Below are 16,300 nucleotides of genomic sequence, written 5' to 3'. Positions count from 1 at the left end.
TAACCTCATATACATGTAAAAGCTGGACAGCGAATAAGGAAGACCTTAGAAGAATTGATACATTTGAGTTATGGTGTTGGAGGAGAATATTGAAAGTGCCATGGGCTGCCAAAAGAACCAATAGATCCATTTTGGGAGCAGTGAAGCCAGAGTGCTCCTTAGAGGCCAAGATGGTCAAACTTCATCTCTCATACTTAGGACATATTGTCAGGAGGGGCCAGTCACTGGAGAAGGATATCCTGTTTGGTAAGGTGCAGGGTCAGAGAAAAAGAGGGAAGACCCCCAGCAAGATGGATTGGCCAAGTGGCGGAATCAATGGACTCAAGCGTGGCAACAGTAATGAGGTTGGCTCAGGATCGGGCAGTGTTCTGCTGTACATAAGGTTGCTATGGGTCAGTACTGACTCGATGGCACATAAGAACAACAACAACAACAATAACCATATCAACACTTCATTAATGAGCATCAGTTTTTTTACATAAAAATCTAGGAAGAGCTTCAAACTATGAGTTGGATGTTTTATTTTTTTTCATTCTGAAGTAGATTTACTAAAAGATTCAATGATCTAGAGATACTAATAAGGAACAATGTATGGATTTTGTTGATATTTTTAATTATATAAGTCGTGCTCAGTTTATTATCGAATATCTAAGGAAAGGAAGGCAAAAAGTAAAGGATAAGAAGAAAATTAAGAAGTCATACATAATCCCCATGCATCATGTTATACTAAATACTGTTAATATTTTGGGGCATTTATAATAGTTTTAAAACAATCAGTTATTTCTCTTTCTGCCCTCCTTCCCCATACTTCATAATGTTTTGCTCATAGGAATGCACATTTTGATGGTGGCTAACAAAGTTCTGGTCTTATTATCTTCACTCAATTAGTATGTAGAGTTTCATCTTATAACAGAATAAGCAAGACAATGACATAAGAGGATGTGGCCCTACTGATAGGCCTATATGGGTTTGTGTCCTTGTTTGTTGGGTATCAGCAGAGATGAGAATCAACTTTACCCGTTTTGCTTTTTATCTTGAAAGAGGGCCTGTCCCTCCCTTCATATCAGCAGCTCAATCTTGGCATCACACACTGGCTACTTCTTCCTTCTGTCAGTTTTGCTTTCCTTCAGCCATGTTATTGAAGCAACTACCAACCGTCATGTGGAGTTGAAGCTAAGTAAGTGTTGACTCCCCATTTCAACCTAGAAAATTGAGGACTTCCTTGGACTTGAGACACTCTACTCATCCATTCCAGACATTGATCTAGTTTCCTCATCTAATGCGACCCTCTGCCAGTGTACCCCACCCCAGTACTCCAGCTTACCTCGTCTCCTCAGCCTGACTAATTTCTTCTTCCACATAACTTCATGAATTCTCAATAATACCAATAGTAATTTTGTCAAGAATACCTTCTATGACCAGATATTGTGCTATACAGTAAAAGTCATTATGCCCATAGTTACTAGATGAGGATTGATGGCTCAAAAGTTGAGTCATTCACAGCAAATAAGTAACAGAGCCAGAACTTAAATAGGCTTCCAAGAAATTAGCCTTTCTTAGCAGGTCAGTTCTTTATAATGTGCTTCATCACAAGTTGTTTTCTGTCAGAGACCCTGTTTGCTGTTGTTTATGTCAGAAACATCTCTGCTCAAAGTCCATGCACGCCTGAGTTCTTTCTGGCACCTAACTCTGAGCACAAGCCAGATTTGTTGCTTGTGAAGCAACAGCAATTTTTAACTTCTAATAGAAGTCTGAAACTCCTTGTGTCCCTGTTTGGTTAACCTCTTGGCTCAGTAGCTTCCTCTCCTTGCTCACTTGTGACAAGTGGGAAATAGTTGTTCACGTACCTGAGTCCTGTCTATCTTGAGTCTCTGAATCGTCCTTTCTACCCAGAAACCTCTGAGTGTGTACTGGGTCCAGGGAGGCCTAGATCAGAGGGTTGTTCTACTTCCCTCATCTGACTCCAAGCAGAGGGCATTGCAGGATAGCCAGGATGCCAGCGAGACTGGCGTGGGCCACTTCCCAATCTATTGTGTAAAAGACCTAAATGTCTCCATCTTTCAAGGTCAGAAAAGCCACTTCCCAATCTATTGTGTAAAAGACCTAAATGTCTCCATCTCTCAAGGTCAGAAAAGCCACTTCCCAATCTATTGTGTAAAAGATCTAAATGTCTCCATCTCTCAAGGTCAGAAAATAACAGGGACGATCCCTGGAGACTCAAATACTCAGGCCGGAAGAACTAAGCATGCCTTTCTGATGTCGGCATGCCTTTCTGATTTAGGTCAGAAAGTGTGTGTGCGTGTGTGTGTGTGTGTGTGGTGGTAGTTTCAGACGTGAGGTTGGAGGAGGAAACACCTACCCACTACTTACCCATGACTGCCAAGCACATATTATATGTTCTGCTTGTTTTTTATCTCACTTAATTCTCACAGTGCTGGGAAGCATCTATGTACGTGTCCCTTACTATAGATGAGAATGTTGAGACTGACCTCTGTCTAGGTCTTTGCCACTTCAGGCTTGAACTCATAACTACTGCCCTGTAGGCAGTCTCAGATCCTTCCCTGGGGTAGAGTTGCTGTGGGCAGCTAGGCCTGTGAGGACCATCAAGGTGGGTAGTAGTTGCTGCAAGCTTTGAAGAAGCCAGATGAAAGTTGTGGCTACTCGAAAAGAAAGGCAGGGCCAGTTTCAGTCCTTGGTTCCCCATACATCAGAAAGTGTCCTGGTCCTCTTACTGGGCATGACTCAGGCAATGTTTTGTCTCTCGACAGTGCCTAACTCTGTGCCTTCCATTTCTTAATCTTCTGGCTGTGATGAGCCAATCCCTGAGCAGTAGAGGACCCTCAAAGATGCGAAAGATGATGAGTCGATGTCTCAAGGCACTCAGCATTCTTAACTTAGAGGAGTGTGGGTGATTCACCCCACTGAGGACCCAGTGTATCTGCTGGTCTGAAGGTCTGGCCCATAGCGATCAGAGGCATCGAATGTTGAGCTTAAAGTAGTTATGGCCTCCTTATACCAGGATGGGTTTAAGGAAGTATGTGCCTTGCAAAGAGCAGGGAAGTAGGAGTGGGGCTGAGAGACTTCTTTGATCGGCTATTAAGGTTTGAACTTAGGCAAGTTAAAGTCCTCCCCCTGCCTGGGCCTCCATATCTGGTGAAAGAAGAGTTTGAGGTTTTTCATCCATCTCCATTTCTTACCTGAAGCTATTAACCTCACACATAGACATTAATGTAAAGGACTAGCTCGCATGGTTACCCCAGAGAGGTAAACTCTCTATTTCTCCAAAACGAACAAGGAGGTGTATCCATCTCACAATCATGATGTGGTCTGGAGAAGGGCCCTTACTGAGCTTCGGCTCAGCCAGCAGCCTGGGGTAGGCCTAGCAGATCAGGAACTACTGTAGTGAGCACTGGGAGATTTCCTATGCACATCCTATCGTTCCTCCCACATCCCATTTTCTGAAGTCTCTCAGTTCTGGGTTTCTGAAATATCTAGTAGTCATTTGGTGACTCATACACCCCTCATGTTTCTTCCTTCTAGGTTCTGTGCACGGTCACAATGGGAAGCACAGGAGGACTTGCCCTGCTCAAGCCCCTGCTCATCCTTGCTGTCCTCTGCCATTCAGGTGAGTTGTCTGGAGTCCTGGAACATGAATCGGGATCATCGAGCTTGCCTTGGCCATTAGCATCCTTTTTCTTAGGACTCAGGAATACTGAGCTGATGCCACTGGCTTCAGTTTCAGCCTAGGTCAGATTTCACATGTGGTTTTGATTCTTTTGCCTTCCAGTGTTATAGGTCTGAGGTTGTTATAAATTAAATTGTGTACCCCAAAGTATGTTTTCTATATTCTGATCTTTCTGCCTGTGGTGATAATCCCATTTGGGAATGGATTGTCTTTGTTCTTTTAGTAAAGCACAGTTAGCATAGGGTACATCTTTAATCAATCTCTTGACATAGGGGATTGAACAAGCAAATGACTGAGTAGAAATGGGGAAAGATTGATGCAAAACCACTTTGCAATCTTCGAGGAACCGGAGACAAACTGAGGAGGCAAGGATCTTCCCTGAGTTGACAGGAAAAGGCTTTCCCTACAGCTGACACCCTGAATTCACACTTCTAGCCTCCTAAACTGTGAGAAAATGAGTTCTAGTGGTTAAAGCTCTCCACTTATTATATTTCTGTTATAACGGCCCTAGATAACTAAGACATAATTTGGTGCCTGAAGAGTGTGGTGCTGCACCAATACCTGAAATGTGCATGTGGTTTTCGAATTGGGTAATGGGTAGTGGCTGAAAGAATTTTAAGGTTCCTAATAGTAAGGAGTCCTGGTGTGGCGCTATGGATTAATGCGCCAGACTGGTCGGCGGTTCAAGCTCACCAGCTGCTCCTTGGAAACCCTATACAGGGTCGCTACTTGAAGGCACTTAACAACAACAACAATAGTAAGGAGCCCTGGTGTGGCACTGTGGGTTAATGCGCCAGACTGCAAAGCTGTTTGAACTGTAGGTCGGCGGTTCAAGCTCACCAGCTGCTCCTCGGAAACCCTAGACAGGATCCCTATGGGTTGAAATCGACTCGATGGCACTTAACAACAGCAACAACTATAGTATCTAGGAGTCCTCGGATGGCGCTGTGGGATAATGTGTTTGGTTGCAAGGTCACTTTGAACTGCAAGGTTGGGGGTTTAAGCTCACCAGCTGTTCCTCAGAAACCCTATACAGGGTCACAATGAGTTGATCCTGACTCGACAGCACTTAATAACAACAGCAACAACAGTAGTACCTAGGAATCCTGGTGTGGCACCGTGGGTTAATGCACTGGGCTGCAAAGTTGGTTTGAATCTCCAGGCCAGTGGCTCAAGCTCACCAGCCACTCCTCAGAAACCCTGTACAGGGTAGCTATGGGTTGGAACTGACTTGATGGCACTCAACAATACCACCATATTTGATCAAACATTTAATTAACTCACCCCTAATAGGAGCTCAAGGAGCTCTGGTATCATAGTGGTTATGAATCAGGCTGCTAACCTCAAGGTCAGCAGTTCGAAACTACCAGCTGTTCCACGGGAGAAAGATGAGACTTTCTGGTCCTGTAAATATTTACAGCCTTGGAAACCCTATACAGGGTCGCTTATGAGTCGAAATCCACTCCACGGCACACCACCATCACTACCAATAACAACTCTGGTGGCGTAGTGGTTACAAGGCGGGCTGCTAACTTCAGATTCAGCAGTTTGAAATTATTAGCTGTTCCACGGGAGAAAGTTGAGGCTTTCTGTTCCTATAAAGATTTACAGCCTTGGAAAACCTATGCAGGGTCACTGTGAGTCACAACAGACTCCACGGCACACCACCAGGAGTCCTGCTGTGGCGCTGTGGGTTAATGCGCTGGACTGCAAAGTTGGTTTGAATTGCTAGGTCGGCAGTTCAAGCTCAGCAGCCTCGACAGTACTTAACATCAGCAACAACATGGCACTACCTTAAGTTCACACTTCTACCCAATGTAATTTCTGTTATTATAATCTGCATTTGTTTATGGAACAAGCTTGACTATGGGGCCATCGGCTGTTCTGACAGGTCTAAGGGTACCTTTAGGCCCCCTTCCTCTGAGACTGGGGTATGACGCATACACACACAAGTGAGAGATCTCCTGTGCGACTTCCCTAAGCCTCTGAGAAGCCTGCCGAGTACCCTTCTCCTGCATTCCAGTCATGTTGGCTGGGGTCAGATTCCTTCTTCTCCAGCTCAATAGCTAGAATAGCAAGCAGCTGTCCAGCCTTGACCTTGTCTTGACCTAGGGTTTCCCCCACAGTTTGTGCTGGTTCCTTCTCTACTTCACTCAGGACAATAGAAAGATATCGTGGTTAAGCTATGCTTGGGTTTTAGAACTGACGTCCTCTATCACTTAGTAGCGACGTGACTTTGGACACATTAATGTCTTAATCTTTTTTTTCTCCCTTGCAAGATAGAGGGGGAACGTAATTGACCCTACCTCTTACAGCAATTCCCTTAAGATTTCGATTTTACATATAGGTACTCAGATACTAGACTCATTGGCTATGAATATTTCTGTACTCCCCAAGTTCCAACTCTGGAATTTGACTCCTGCCTATAAAGGTTTGCCAAGGAGATGGATGATTCCTGTCTCTGGTCAGGAGAACAGTCACTCCTATGGGGGACCTTTTCAAATGGTCCTCACAAATAGTAAGATAAGAACAACACCTCCTTTTCTGCATCTGGAACAAGGACTAAATGACAGACAAATTGCATCTTTGTCCCTTCTCATTGTGACTTCCATTTCCCACAGGCATAACCAATGCTAACAATGGATCTAAGGGTGCCCTGTCCTAGGCATGGGAGTTGGCTTCAGCTCTGCTGCTTTGTAGTTGGGTATGGAGTCCTGGTGTGGTGCTGTGGGTTAATGCACTGGACTGCAAAGTTGGTTCATGGTTCAAGCTCACCAGCTGTTCCTCAGAAACCCTATACGAGGTACTATGGGTCAGAACTGACTCAACCAGCACTTAACAACAACAAATCCTTGGGCACAATTTATCAAACATACAATCAGGATGCACTGATAATTACTGGTGATAGAAATGCACAAATTAGAAAGGGAGAAAGGTTGGAAAATATGGTCTTGATGATAGAAATGATGCTGGAGATCACATGATAGAATTTTGAAAACCAATGACTCATTCATTGCAGATGCCTTTAAAAACAACATAAAAGGTAATTATGTACATGGACCTCACCAGATGGAATACACAGGAATCAAATTGACTACATCTGTCAGAATGGATGGTGGAAAAGCTCAATATCATCAGCCAAAACAAGGCCAGGGCAGACTGTGGGACAGACAGACCACCAGTTGCTTATATACAAGTTCAGGCTAAAGCTGAAGAAAAATAAAACAAGTCCATGCAAGTCAAAATATGACCTTGAACACATCCCATCTGAATTTAGAGATCAAGAACATATTTGATGCATTGGACACTAATGACTGAGGACCCGAAGAGTTGTGGGATGACCTCAAGAACATCATACTGGAAGAAAGCAAAAGGTCATTAAAAAGACAGGAAATACCAAAATGGATGTCAGAAGAGACTGAAATGAAGAAGTAAAAGAGCTGAATAGAAAATTTCAAAGGGCAGTTCAAGAAGATAGTCAGTTGTTATAACGAAAAGTACAAAGACCTGGAGTTAGAAAACCAAAAGAAAAATGCTCAGCAATTTTCAAGCTGAAAACGGAAAAGAAGAAAAAATTCAAGCTCCACTTACAATATCGAAAGATTCCATGGGCAAAATGTTGAATGATGCAGAAAGCATCAAAAGAAGATGGAAGGAATACACAAAATCACTGTACCAAAAAGAAATTGTCAATGTTCAACCTTTTCTAGAGGTATCATATGATCAAGAACTGATGGTTCTGAAGGAAGAAGTCCAAACTGCACCTGAGGTATTGGTGAAAAACAAGTTCCTAGGAATTGATGGATTACAAATTGAATCTTTCACGAAACTTATGCAGCACTAGAAGTGATCACTCATCTATGTCAAGAAATTTGAAAAACAGCTATCTGGCCAATTGATCCATTCCAAAGAGAGATAATCCAACGGAATGTGGAAATCTTCGAGCAATACCATTAATGTCACATGCCAGTAAAATTTTACTAGAGATCATATAAAAATGGGAACAGTAGTACATGGACAGGGAACTGTCAGAAAGTTCTCTAGCCAGATTCAGACGAGGGAATGGAACTAGTGATATCATGACTGATGTCAGATGGATGTTGACTGAAAGCAGAGAATACCAGAAAGCTATTTACCTGTACTTTATTGACTATGCAAAGGTTTTTGGCTGTGTGGATCATGACAAACTATGGGTAACTTTGTGAAATGGGTATTATACAGCATTTGATTGTACTTATGAAGAAACTGAACTTCGCTCAAGAGACAGTCATTCAAACAGAACAAGGGATAGTGAGTGGTTTAAAATCAGGAAAGGTGTGTGCCAGGGTTAAACCCTTTTACTATACTTATTCAGTCTGTATGCTGAGCACATAATCTGAGAAACTGAATTATATGAAGAAGAGCATGGCATCAGGATTGGAGGAAGACTCGTTAATAATCTGTAATCTGCAGATGATACAACCTTGCTTGCTGAAAGTCAAGAGGACTTAAAATACTAACTAATAAAGAGCAAAGACCACAATCTTCAGTATGGATTTACTTCAATGTAAAGAAAACAAAAATCCTCACAACTGAACCAATAAATAACATGGTAAATGAAGAAAAGATTGAAGTTGTCAAAGGCATAAAAGCAGCAATAAAGAGATCAAATGAGGTATTGTAGTAGGTACTGCACAAGACCTCTTTAAAGAGTTCAAGAGCAAAATTGTCAGTTTGAGGACTAAGGTGCACCTAATCCAAGCCATGGTATTTTCAGTAGCTTCTTATGCATGTGAAATTTGGATAGTGAACAAGGAAGACCGTAGAAGAATTAACACATTTGAGTTATGGTGTTGGAGAAGAATATTGAAAGTACCATGGACTGTGAAAAGAACAGCCAGAATGCTCCTTAGAAACTGGGATGGCAAGACTTCATCTCTCATACCTCAGACACATTATCAAGGGATACCAGTCCCTGAAGGACATGATGCTTGCTAAAGTGCAGAGTCAGTGAAAAAAAAGAAGACCCTCAGTGAGATGGATTGGCACTGACTCAGTAGCACCTAACAATAACATCCTTGAGCAAATCAGTTGACTTCTTTAGGATTTATCTTGTCATCTGCAAACAGAGTGGAGAGGGCTTGACGTTCCTCAGCCCTGCTGGATGCAGTTTCTCAGCCTGTAAATCTTTACAGAAACAGAAAACTTCATCTTTCTCCTTTGTTGTGGCAGGTGGGTTTGTACCACTGAACTTGCAGTTCAAACAAACCTTGTAGTCCAGTGCTTTATACAACACCACCATACCAGGACTTCACAGTGCCAAATTGTTGTTATTGTGAAGTGCCATTGAGTTGGTTCTGACCCATAGCGACCCTGTATAGGGTTTCCGAGGAGCAGCTGGTGGGTACTGACAATTACTGGCTACATGCAGAGGCCATGTGGTGGGGAAAAGGTTTCTCTGATTATAGGAAAGGATGTACCCATGTAAATTGGGAAGTTTTCTTTCCATCTGTTACTTTCCCTAACATTTTCCTACTCTGTTCTCCATCGCAGCACTGGTGGCACTCCAGGATATGTGCTGACTGGATTGTTAAAAGCAAGATTGGCAGTTCAAGTCCACCAGCTGCTCTGTGGGAGGAAGATGAGGCTTTCTGCCCCTGTAGAGATCCACAGCTTCAGAAACCCTTTCTGGGGTCGGAATGAGTTGGCACCAACTCGATGCCTGTTGGTTTAGTTGGTTTCCTCACACAAGGGTGAAATGTGACTCATCTCTTTTTTTCTTTTCTGCCACGACAATAATTATAACAATTATCAAATTGAAGGAAAACAAACAGTAAAAGCTGATGTCTAGCTAGTAAAGATGAATCCTAAAAACTTGAATGAAGTGCAACTGGAAATCCTCCATTTTCCGAATTAATGAGCTTGAAGCAATTTGCTTCTGCTGCAAGTTGAGCTTTTCTCCTCAATGTTTTTGCTGTGGCTCTTCCACCCACCTGGGTTTAAACTATGCCATCATCTTGCTCTGTGGTGGTGGTGATGTGCTGTGGAGTCCATTCCAACTCATAGCGACCCTGTATAGGGTTTCCGAGGCTGTCAATCTTTGCAGCAGCAGAAAACCTCATCTTTCTCCTGCAGAACCACTGCTAGTTTCGAACGGCTGACCTTGAGGTTATCAACCCGACTTGTAACCAGTATGCTACCAGAGCTCCTTCATCTTGCCTTAGCTGTGTGTATTTCTGGTGATTCATTGGTTAACCCCATACCAGGTGTGACTGGTGAGGTTACATGTTAACTTGCCTAGGTCATGATGCTCGTGGTTTGGCAGTATAATCCTCCATTTCATGAACAACCAGTCAGTTGAAAGTAGTTTTCTTCAGAGTCTGCCCTGCATCCAATTTATATGAATATGCTGGCAAAACTCATCCTCTCTCAATTCTGCATCTGATCTGTCATCTCTGACCTCTGACTCTTGAAACATGAAGCAGTAGCCTTCTGTCTGACGTGTAGATTTTGGGATTCACCAGTTCCACACAGCCGTGTGAGGCAGCAGCTTGCTATCTAAGCAGTCTCTGCAACAAAGTAAGTTAGAAGAAGCCCCTAGCCTGCTGGCGGACCCACCAATTTGGGATTTCCCAGCCTCCACAGCTGTGTGAGCCATTTCTTTGACATAAATCTCTCTCTGTCAAATCTCGGTCTGTCAGTCTCTCTCTGTATATACATATATGTATATTGTGGGAGAAAGAGGAGGCTTTCTGTTCCTGAGAAGATTGAAAGCCTCGGAAACCCTACAGAGTCCCTATGAGTCAGAATTGACTCCATAGCACTTAGTAACAATAGCGTATATATATATATATTTGTGTCACACTGCACTTCTAACCACAAGGTTGACGGTTTCAACCCATCAGCTGTTTCTTGAAGACCTTATCCAGGGTAACTATGAGTCAGAACCGACTGGAAAGCACTGAACAACAACATACATGTGCTTCACTGAATTTGCTCCTCTAGAGAACACAGCCTAAGACCAGGGGACAGCCTTCAGTCACGATTCTGTGTCCCATGGGCCACATAGTAAATATTTTAAGCTTTACTGTCTAAGAGGCCATATCAATGCTATTATGTAGGTACTTATATAAATTACCTATTATATAAATAAAAAAAGAGAAGACAATTTTCTACAAATCAAATTCTTTTCCTTATGGTAGACATATAAATAACACATCTATCTGCCAGTCGAACTTTTTTACATGTACACAATTCAGGGACACTGATTACACTAATCAAGTAGGACCGTCACCGGTATCCATTGCCACATTTTTTATGAATTTAAACAGATACTCTGTGTTTCCAGAACTGTGACTCCACCTTGCCCTCTCCTTTTCACTTTGATAACCACTAATAAACTTCAGGCATTTGCCTATTCTAGAAATTTCATAAGATAATGTTCCACAGACTTTTAATTAAAGAAATTTAGATTTAAATAATTGACCACAATTATTTGTAATACAGATCTACTAATAGGGGAATGGAATTCATTTGGGGATAAGATTTTGCTTAACTATGGTTCATAGTTAGTGCATCAAATTGATTGCAAATCTTCATCTGTAAGAAGATTTTACACTACATTTGCCTTAAAAATGTCTTTTTGCACAAATGTTGTTCAGTACTGTCGAGTTGTCTCTAGTTCATAGCGACCCTCTATAGAGTTTCTGAGGAGCGGCTGACGAGTTTGAATTGTCGACTCTGAGGTTCAAACCGACCTTGCGGCCCAGTGCTTATCCTACATTACCACACCCCGATTCCATTGTACAGCTAGGTACTGCAAAAGGCTAATGTTCAATTCCTGAGCATGTGATTCGAAGGCATTTAGAGTATGGGTTTTTGTAGGAGTTAGTTACTCCTCTTAATATTTTCCTTTTAGTATGTCATTACTCGGCAGAGCAAAAACTTCAAATTGAAGGTTGAGAGGAAACTCCTCAGTTGCACAGTTAGATGGATTTTGAAATAAGGAAAATTCCTTTGCTTTTGTTTGCATCTTAAAAATGTCTTTTTGCACAGATATTGTTGTTGTTAAGTGCTGTCAAGTTGCTTCTAACTCACAGCGACAGATCCAGAAAATGTTGCTGGAACTGTCATTTGAGTTTAGACAACTTTGTCTACTGCCAATCTATGTGGGAATGGAGGCCGGCTATGGATTGCTAGCCTCTGTCCTTTACCAAGAGGAAAAATCAGTGTTGTTCTAACAGGTCCTGACAGCTTTCTTCTTGGTTCTAGGTTATGGCTTGAAGTGCTATAGCTGTATTGCAGTAGGTACCCCCTGCAGCACGGTCACCAATTGTACGTTTCCTTTGGATTCATGTCTCTTTGTCAAAGCTGGTAAGGACTTCCTCCTCCCCTCTTTCCTAATCCTCATTAAAATTATAATCTACAAGCAATAGCTCTTGTTTATTAGCACGGGTTGTGTGCTGGGCACTGAGCACTTGCCATACATGTTGTCTTTAATGCTTCCCACATCCCTCTCAGTATAATCTTTTATTCACATTTGATAATTGAAGAAATGCGGCTCAGATTAAGCAACAGGTGAAGGTCAAGTGGCCAAGTCACCATTTGGGAATCCATCTGACTGCAAAGTTTGTGCTTTTACCTGGAACACTGTGTTGCCTCCCAAGCTGTTGTTAGTCCACTGTGTGCCAGAGTATGAGCTAGGTGTTAAGGTTGCAAAGATGAAAAACGGAGACAGACAATTACAATTATGAGAGAAGACTATTCACCTGTCCCCAGTTACTTCATTAAAATAAAGTAAAATAACTCATTTCTCTGAGGGATAGGATGGAACAGCTATGTTGTTGTTAAATGCCATCGAGTCAGTTCTGATTCAGAATGATCCTGTATAGGGTTTCCAAGGCTGTAAATCTTTGTAGGAGCAGAAAGTCTCCTCTTTCTCCCACGGAGCATCTGGTGGCCTCACCGGACTGATTATCTTACAGAGCCATCATGCTCCCAAGGATAACTATACTTGTAGTTATAAACTTAGAGTTGTTTTATTCTGGGCTATAAATGGAATTGTATACATTTGTTACAATTTTTAAATAGGGAATGGGCATCTATATATTTTTTCCTTCTGGCACAGCAGATAAAATCTTTCTAAGACAAGGACCTTACCTTCTAGATCTCTATAACCTTAGTATCTAGCACACATATGCTTTTTGGAGAAATGTCTATTCAAATCCTTTGCCTATTTTTAAATTGGAGCATTTGTCTTTTTATCATTGAATGGTAAGAAAACCAGAAAACCAATCCCATTGCCATGGAGTGTTAAGAATTCTTTGTCTTTTTTTGGGTAGAAGTCTGTGACGGTATATTATTCAGAAACATTTTCTCCCATCCTGTGGGTTGTTTTTCACTTTCTTGGTAGTGTCTTTTCAAGTACACATTTAAAATTTTAATGAAGTCCAACTTACCTGTTAAATTTTGCATTTCTTAAACACAGTCTTTAAAACTCTTTTCATGTCAGCTATTGCAGGCACTTGCCATTTGTTATCTGCATAGAACTCCATACATAGCATGCATGACATTTCATGAAATAGTTTTTTTTTAAGTCAATGGACTGGTTTTCAGTTTCTTGTTGCTACAGATAGTATTCCTGAGTGGGATTGCTGGATCATAGGGTATTTATGTGTAAAATCTTAGTAGATTATTCTCTTATTTCCCTCAAAAGCAACATATCTAGCATACTGACTGTACTGGCTGTAATGAGACTTTCGTTTCATAAAAGAGTGCTTTTAAAGCTATATTATTATCATTTACTTATTCTATTAAATAGCTATTTCCTTTTGCAACCTAATTGGAACCAATATTATTGTGTAGATGTCTCTACTTCCTCCAGATAAGTTCCCAGAAGTAGAATTGAGGGTTCAAAGTCAGGTACTGAACTTTCCTCACTTGCTTTAACCCTTGTTTGTGTGTCTCCCCACAGCTTCAAGACTGTATTACCATTGTTGGAAGATGGCAGATTGCAATTTCCAGTATATTTCAACAACCTTAGAGGAGTCAAAACTACAGTACTCCTGCTGCCAGAAAGACCTGTGTAATAGTCATCCCGGTACAGCCTTCCCAGGAAAAATAGTTCTGCTGATGACCACACTGCTGGTAGCAGCCTGGAATCTCTGTCTCTAAATCCATGCCAGGAGGACTTCTTCTAAACTCTTTCTTTCTTATACATTGCCCAGTTCCTTGTCGCTGCGTTTCAAGGGCTTTGTTTTCCCAAGTATAGCCTGTTGGGGAATAATACAATTAGCTTGAGCAATTTGGCTAAGAGAGGGGACCCTGAGAGACTTTAAAGAGCAGTGCTGTTTAGAGGGAGGCCCCCTGGGGGAGGCAGTTTGAGCATGACGCACCTGTGACAGGAGCGGCCGAGCTGCTTGTTTCCTTCTCTGCTCTGGAGGACCTGCTTTTGCAGAAGCGGCTCAGGTAGGTTCTCTGCAGTCTTCAGTTATTTCCTCTCTGGTTCTTGGGATGTAGTTAAACAGTGTGATCAGTACTTTTGTGGGGAAGGGGACTTTTATTCACATGGTCTACTTTCACCCTTTCCCTTCACGGCCCCTGTATGTGTTTTGTGTGGTGGGCTGTCAGCCAGGACAACCAGATTCTTAATGCAGAGTGACTCGAATGGCTGCGCATTTCAACCAGAAGGTGTCTGCAGTAACAGGGCGGGTACAGTTTCCAGATGGCAGGGCACGGAAATACAAGGTTTGTCTTTGTAAGGGTCCCAGTGACTGAAATTGGAGTGGCTGAAAACTTTGCCACTAAGTTCTGTTTGGGCTTTGCTGTCTTTCACTAAAAAAACTTACAGTTGGTGTATCTATCTAGGAATAAAATGTTATACTAGCTTTCCAAATAAAATTATATTTCTGTTTTCCTTAAAAAAAACAAAAAGAAAAACTTACAGTCTGAAATAATACTGTGTTAAAGCTATTTTTCTCCTCCTTTGACTGCTGGAATGGTGTAATATCTTGGCTTTACTAGTTAAATAATAAACATTTTATGCTGCACGTACTAAGTATGCTTATGCTAGATGTTACTGGTAGTAAGACTCATTGTGTATTGGTCTATAGTATAAATGCAGTGGAGTGACCTTTGAGGTTGCAGTTTGGGATTTCCACATGTCATCGTTTACAGCAACAGATCTGCGAGGATGTCTTTTACCTGTCCTTTCAGCCTGATAACTCTTAGCTGATTTAGCACAGAATGGAAGGGCTACTTGCATAATCACAAATGTTGAGGCTTTCTAGGAAGCTCTAACATATTGCCTAAAAAATGACACACCCTTTTGAGGAGGAGGAAATTGTTCCTTTTTCCTTTGGGTACTGGTAAATAATTCCCAAGATCTGGTAGACCTAGTGATATTTGTATTCTTATGAACTTGGCTGTATTTGACAACTTAGCCTGCCTTTTGCAAATAAAACTGTAATTCATAATGAAATTTAAAAAAATGTATACCCCTTTGATTATATAATCTGCTAGACAAACTGGAAAGGCATTTGACCGTGTGGGTCATAACAAACTATGAATGACAGTACAAAGAATGAGTATTCCAGAACACCTAACTGTGCTCATGAGAAACCTGTACATAGACCCAGAGGCAGTCCTTAGAACAGAACAAGGGGATACTGAACGTATTAAAATCAGGAAAAGTGTGTGCCAGGGTTGTATCCTTTCACTATATTTATTCAATCTGTATGCTGAGCAGATAATCTGAGAAATTGGATTATACAAAGAAGAACATGGTATCAGCATTGGAGGAAGACTCATTAACAACTTATAATATGCAGATGATCCAACCTTGCTTTCTGGAAGTACTTGTTGATGAAGATCAAAGACTATAGCCTTCAACATGGATTGTACCTCAATGTAAAGAAAACAGAAATCCTCACAACTGGACCAATAAATAGCAAGATACAAGAGAAAAGGATGACAATGTTGAAGACTTCATTTTGCTTGGATCCACAATTAGCACTCAGTGGAAGCAGCAGTCAAGAAATCAGATGACATGTTACATTAGGCAAATCTGCTGTGAAGACCTTTCAAGTGTTAAAAAACAAAGATGTCAGTATGAGGATTAAGGTGTGCCTGACCCAAGCCATGGTATTTTCAGTCACCTTATATACATGTGAAAGTTAGACAATGAATATGGAAAACCTTAGAAGAATCGTTGTATTTGAATTATGATGTTGGTGAAGAATATTGAAAGTACCATGGACTGCTAAGAACAAACAAATCTCTGTTACAAGAAGTATAGCCAGAATGTTCTTTAGAAGCCAGGATGGCAAGACTTCGTCTCTTGTTCTTTGAACATGTTGTCAGGATGTACCAGTCCCTGGAAAAGGACATCGTACTTGGTAAAGTGGAGTGTCAGCAAAACAGAAAAGGCCCCAAAGGAGATGGATTGACACAGTAGAAACAAAAATGGGCTCAAGCGTAACAATTGTGAGGATGGTGCAGACCGGGCAAAGTTTCTCCTGTTGTGCAGAGGGTCACTGTAAGGCAGAACTGACTTGGCAGCACCTAATGACAAGACAGAACTGGAAGAGCTAATGGCATCTTTCTGAAAATAAAATCTAATTAAATGGGTATGAATGT

At 41.6% G+C, this 16,300-nt stretch overlaps 1 protein-coding gene across 1 annotated transcript; it reads left to right on the top strand.

Moving 5' to 3' along the window:
- The first annotated feature begins 3,001 nt into the window (after positions 1 to 3,001).
- On the top strand, positions 3,002 to 13,837 carry CD59 (CD59 molecule, complement regulatory protein). Its single transcript, XM_006864910.1, has 4 exons — positions 3,002 to 3,034; positions 3,541 to 3,625; positions 11,936 to 12,037; positions 13,638 to 13,837. The coding sequence occupies exons 1-4, from the start codon at positions 3,002 to 3,004 to the stop codon at positions 13,835 to 13,837; spliced, it is 420 nt and encodes a 139-aa protein (XP_006864972.1).
- The last annotated feature ends 2,463 nt before the right edge of the window (positions 13,838 to 16,300 follow it).

The sequence above is a fragment of the Chrysochloris asiatica genome, unplaced genomic scaffold, assembly GCF_000296735.1.
Source record: "Chrysochloris asiatica unplaced genomic scaffold, ChrAsi1.0 scaffold00072, whole genome shotgun sequence".
Lineage (NCBI taxonomy): Eukaryota > Metazoa > Chordata > Mammalia > Afrosoricida > Chrysochloridae > Chrysochloris > Chrysochloris asiatica.
The sequence above is the reverse complement of the archived record's forward strand: the minus strand, read 5'-3'. Positions and strand labels throughout refer to the sequence as shown.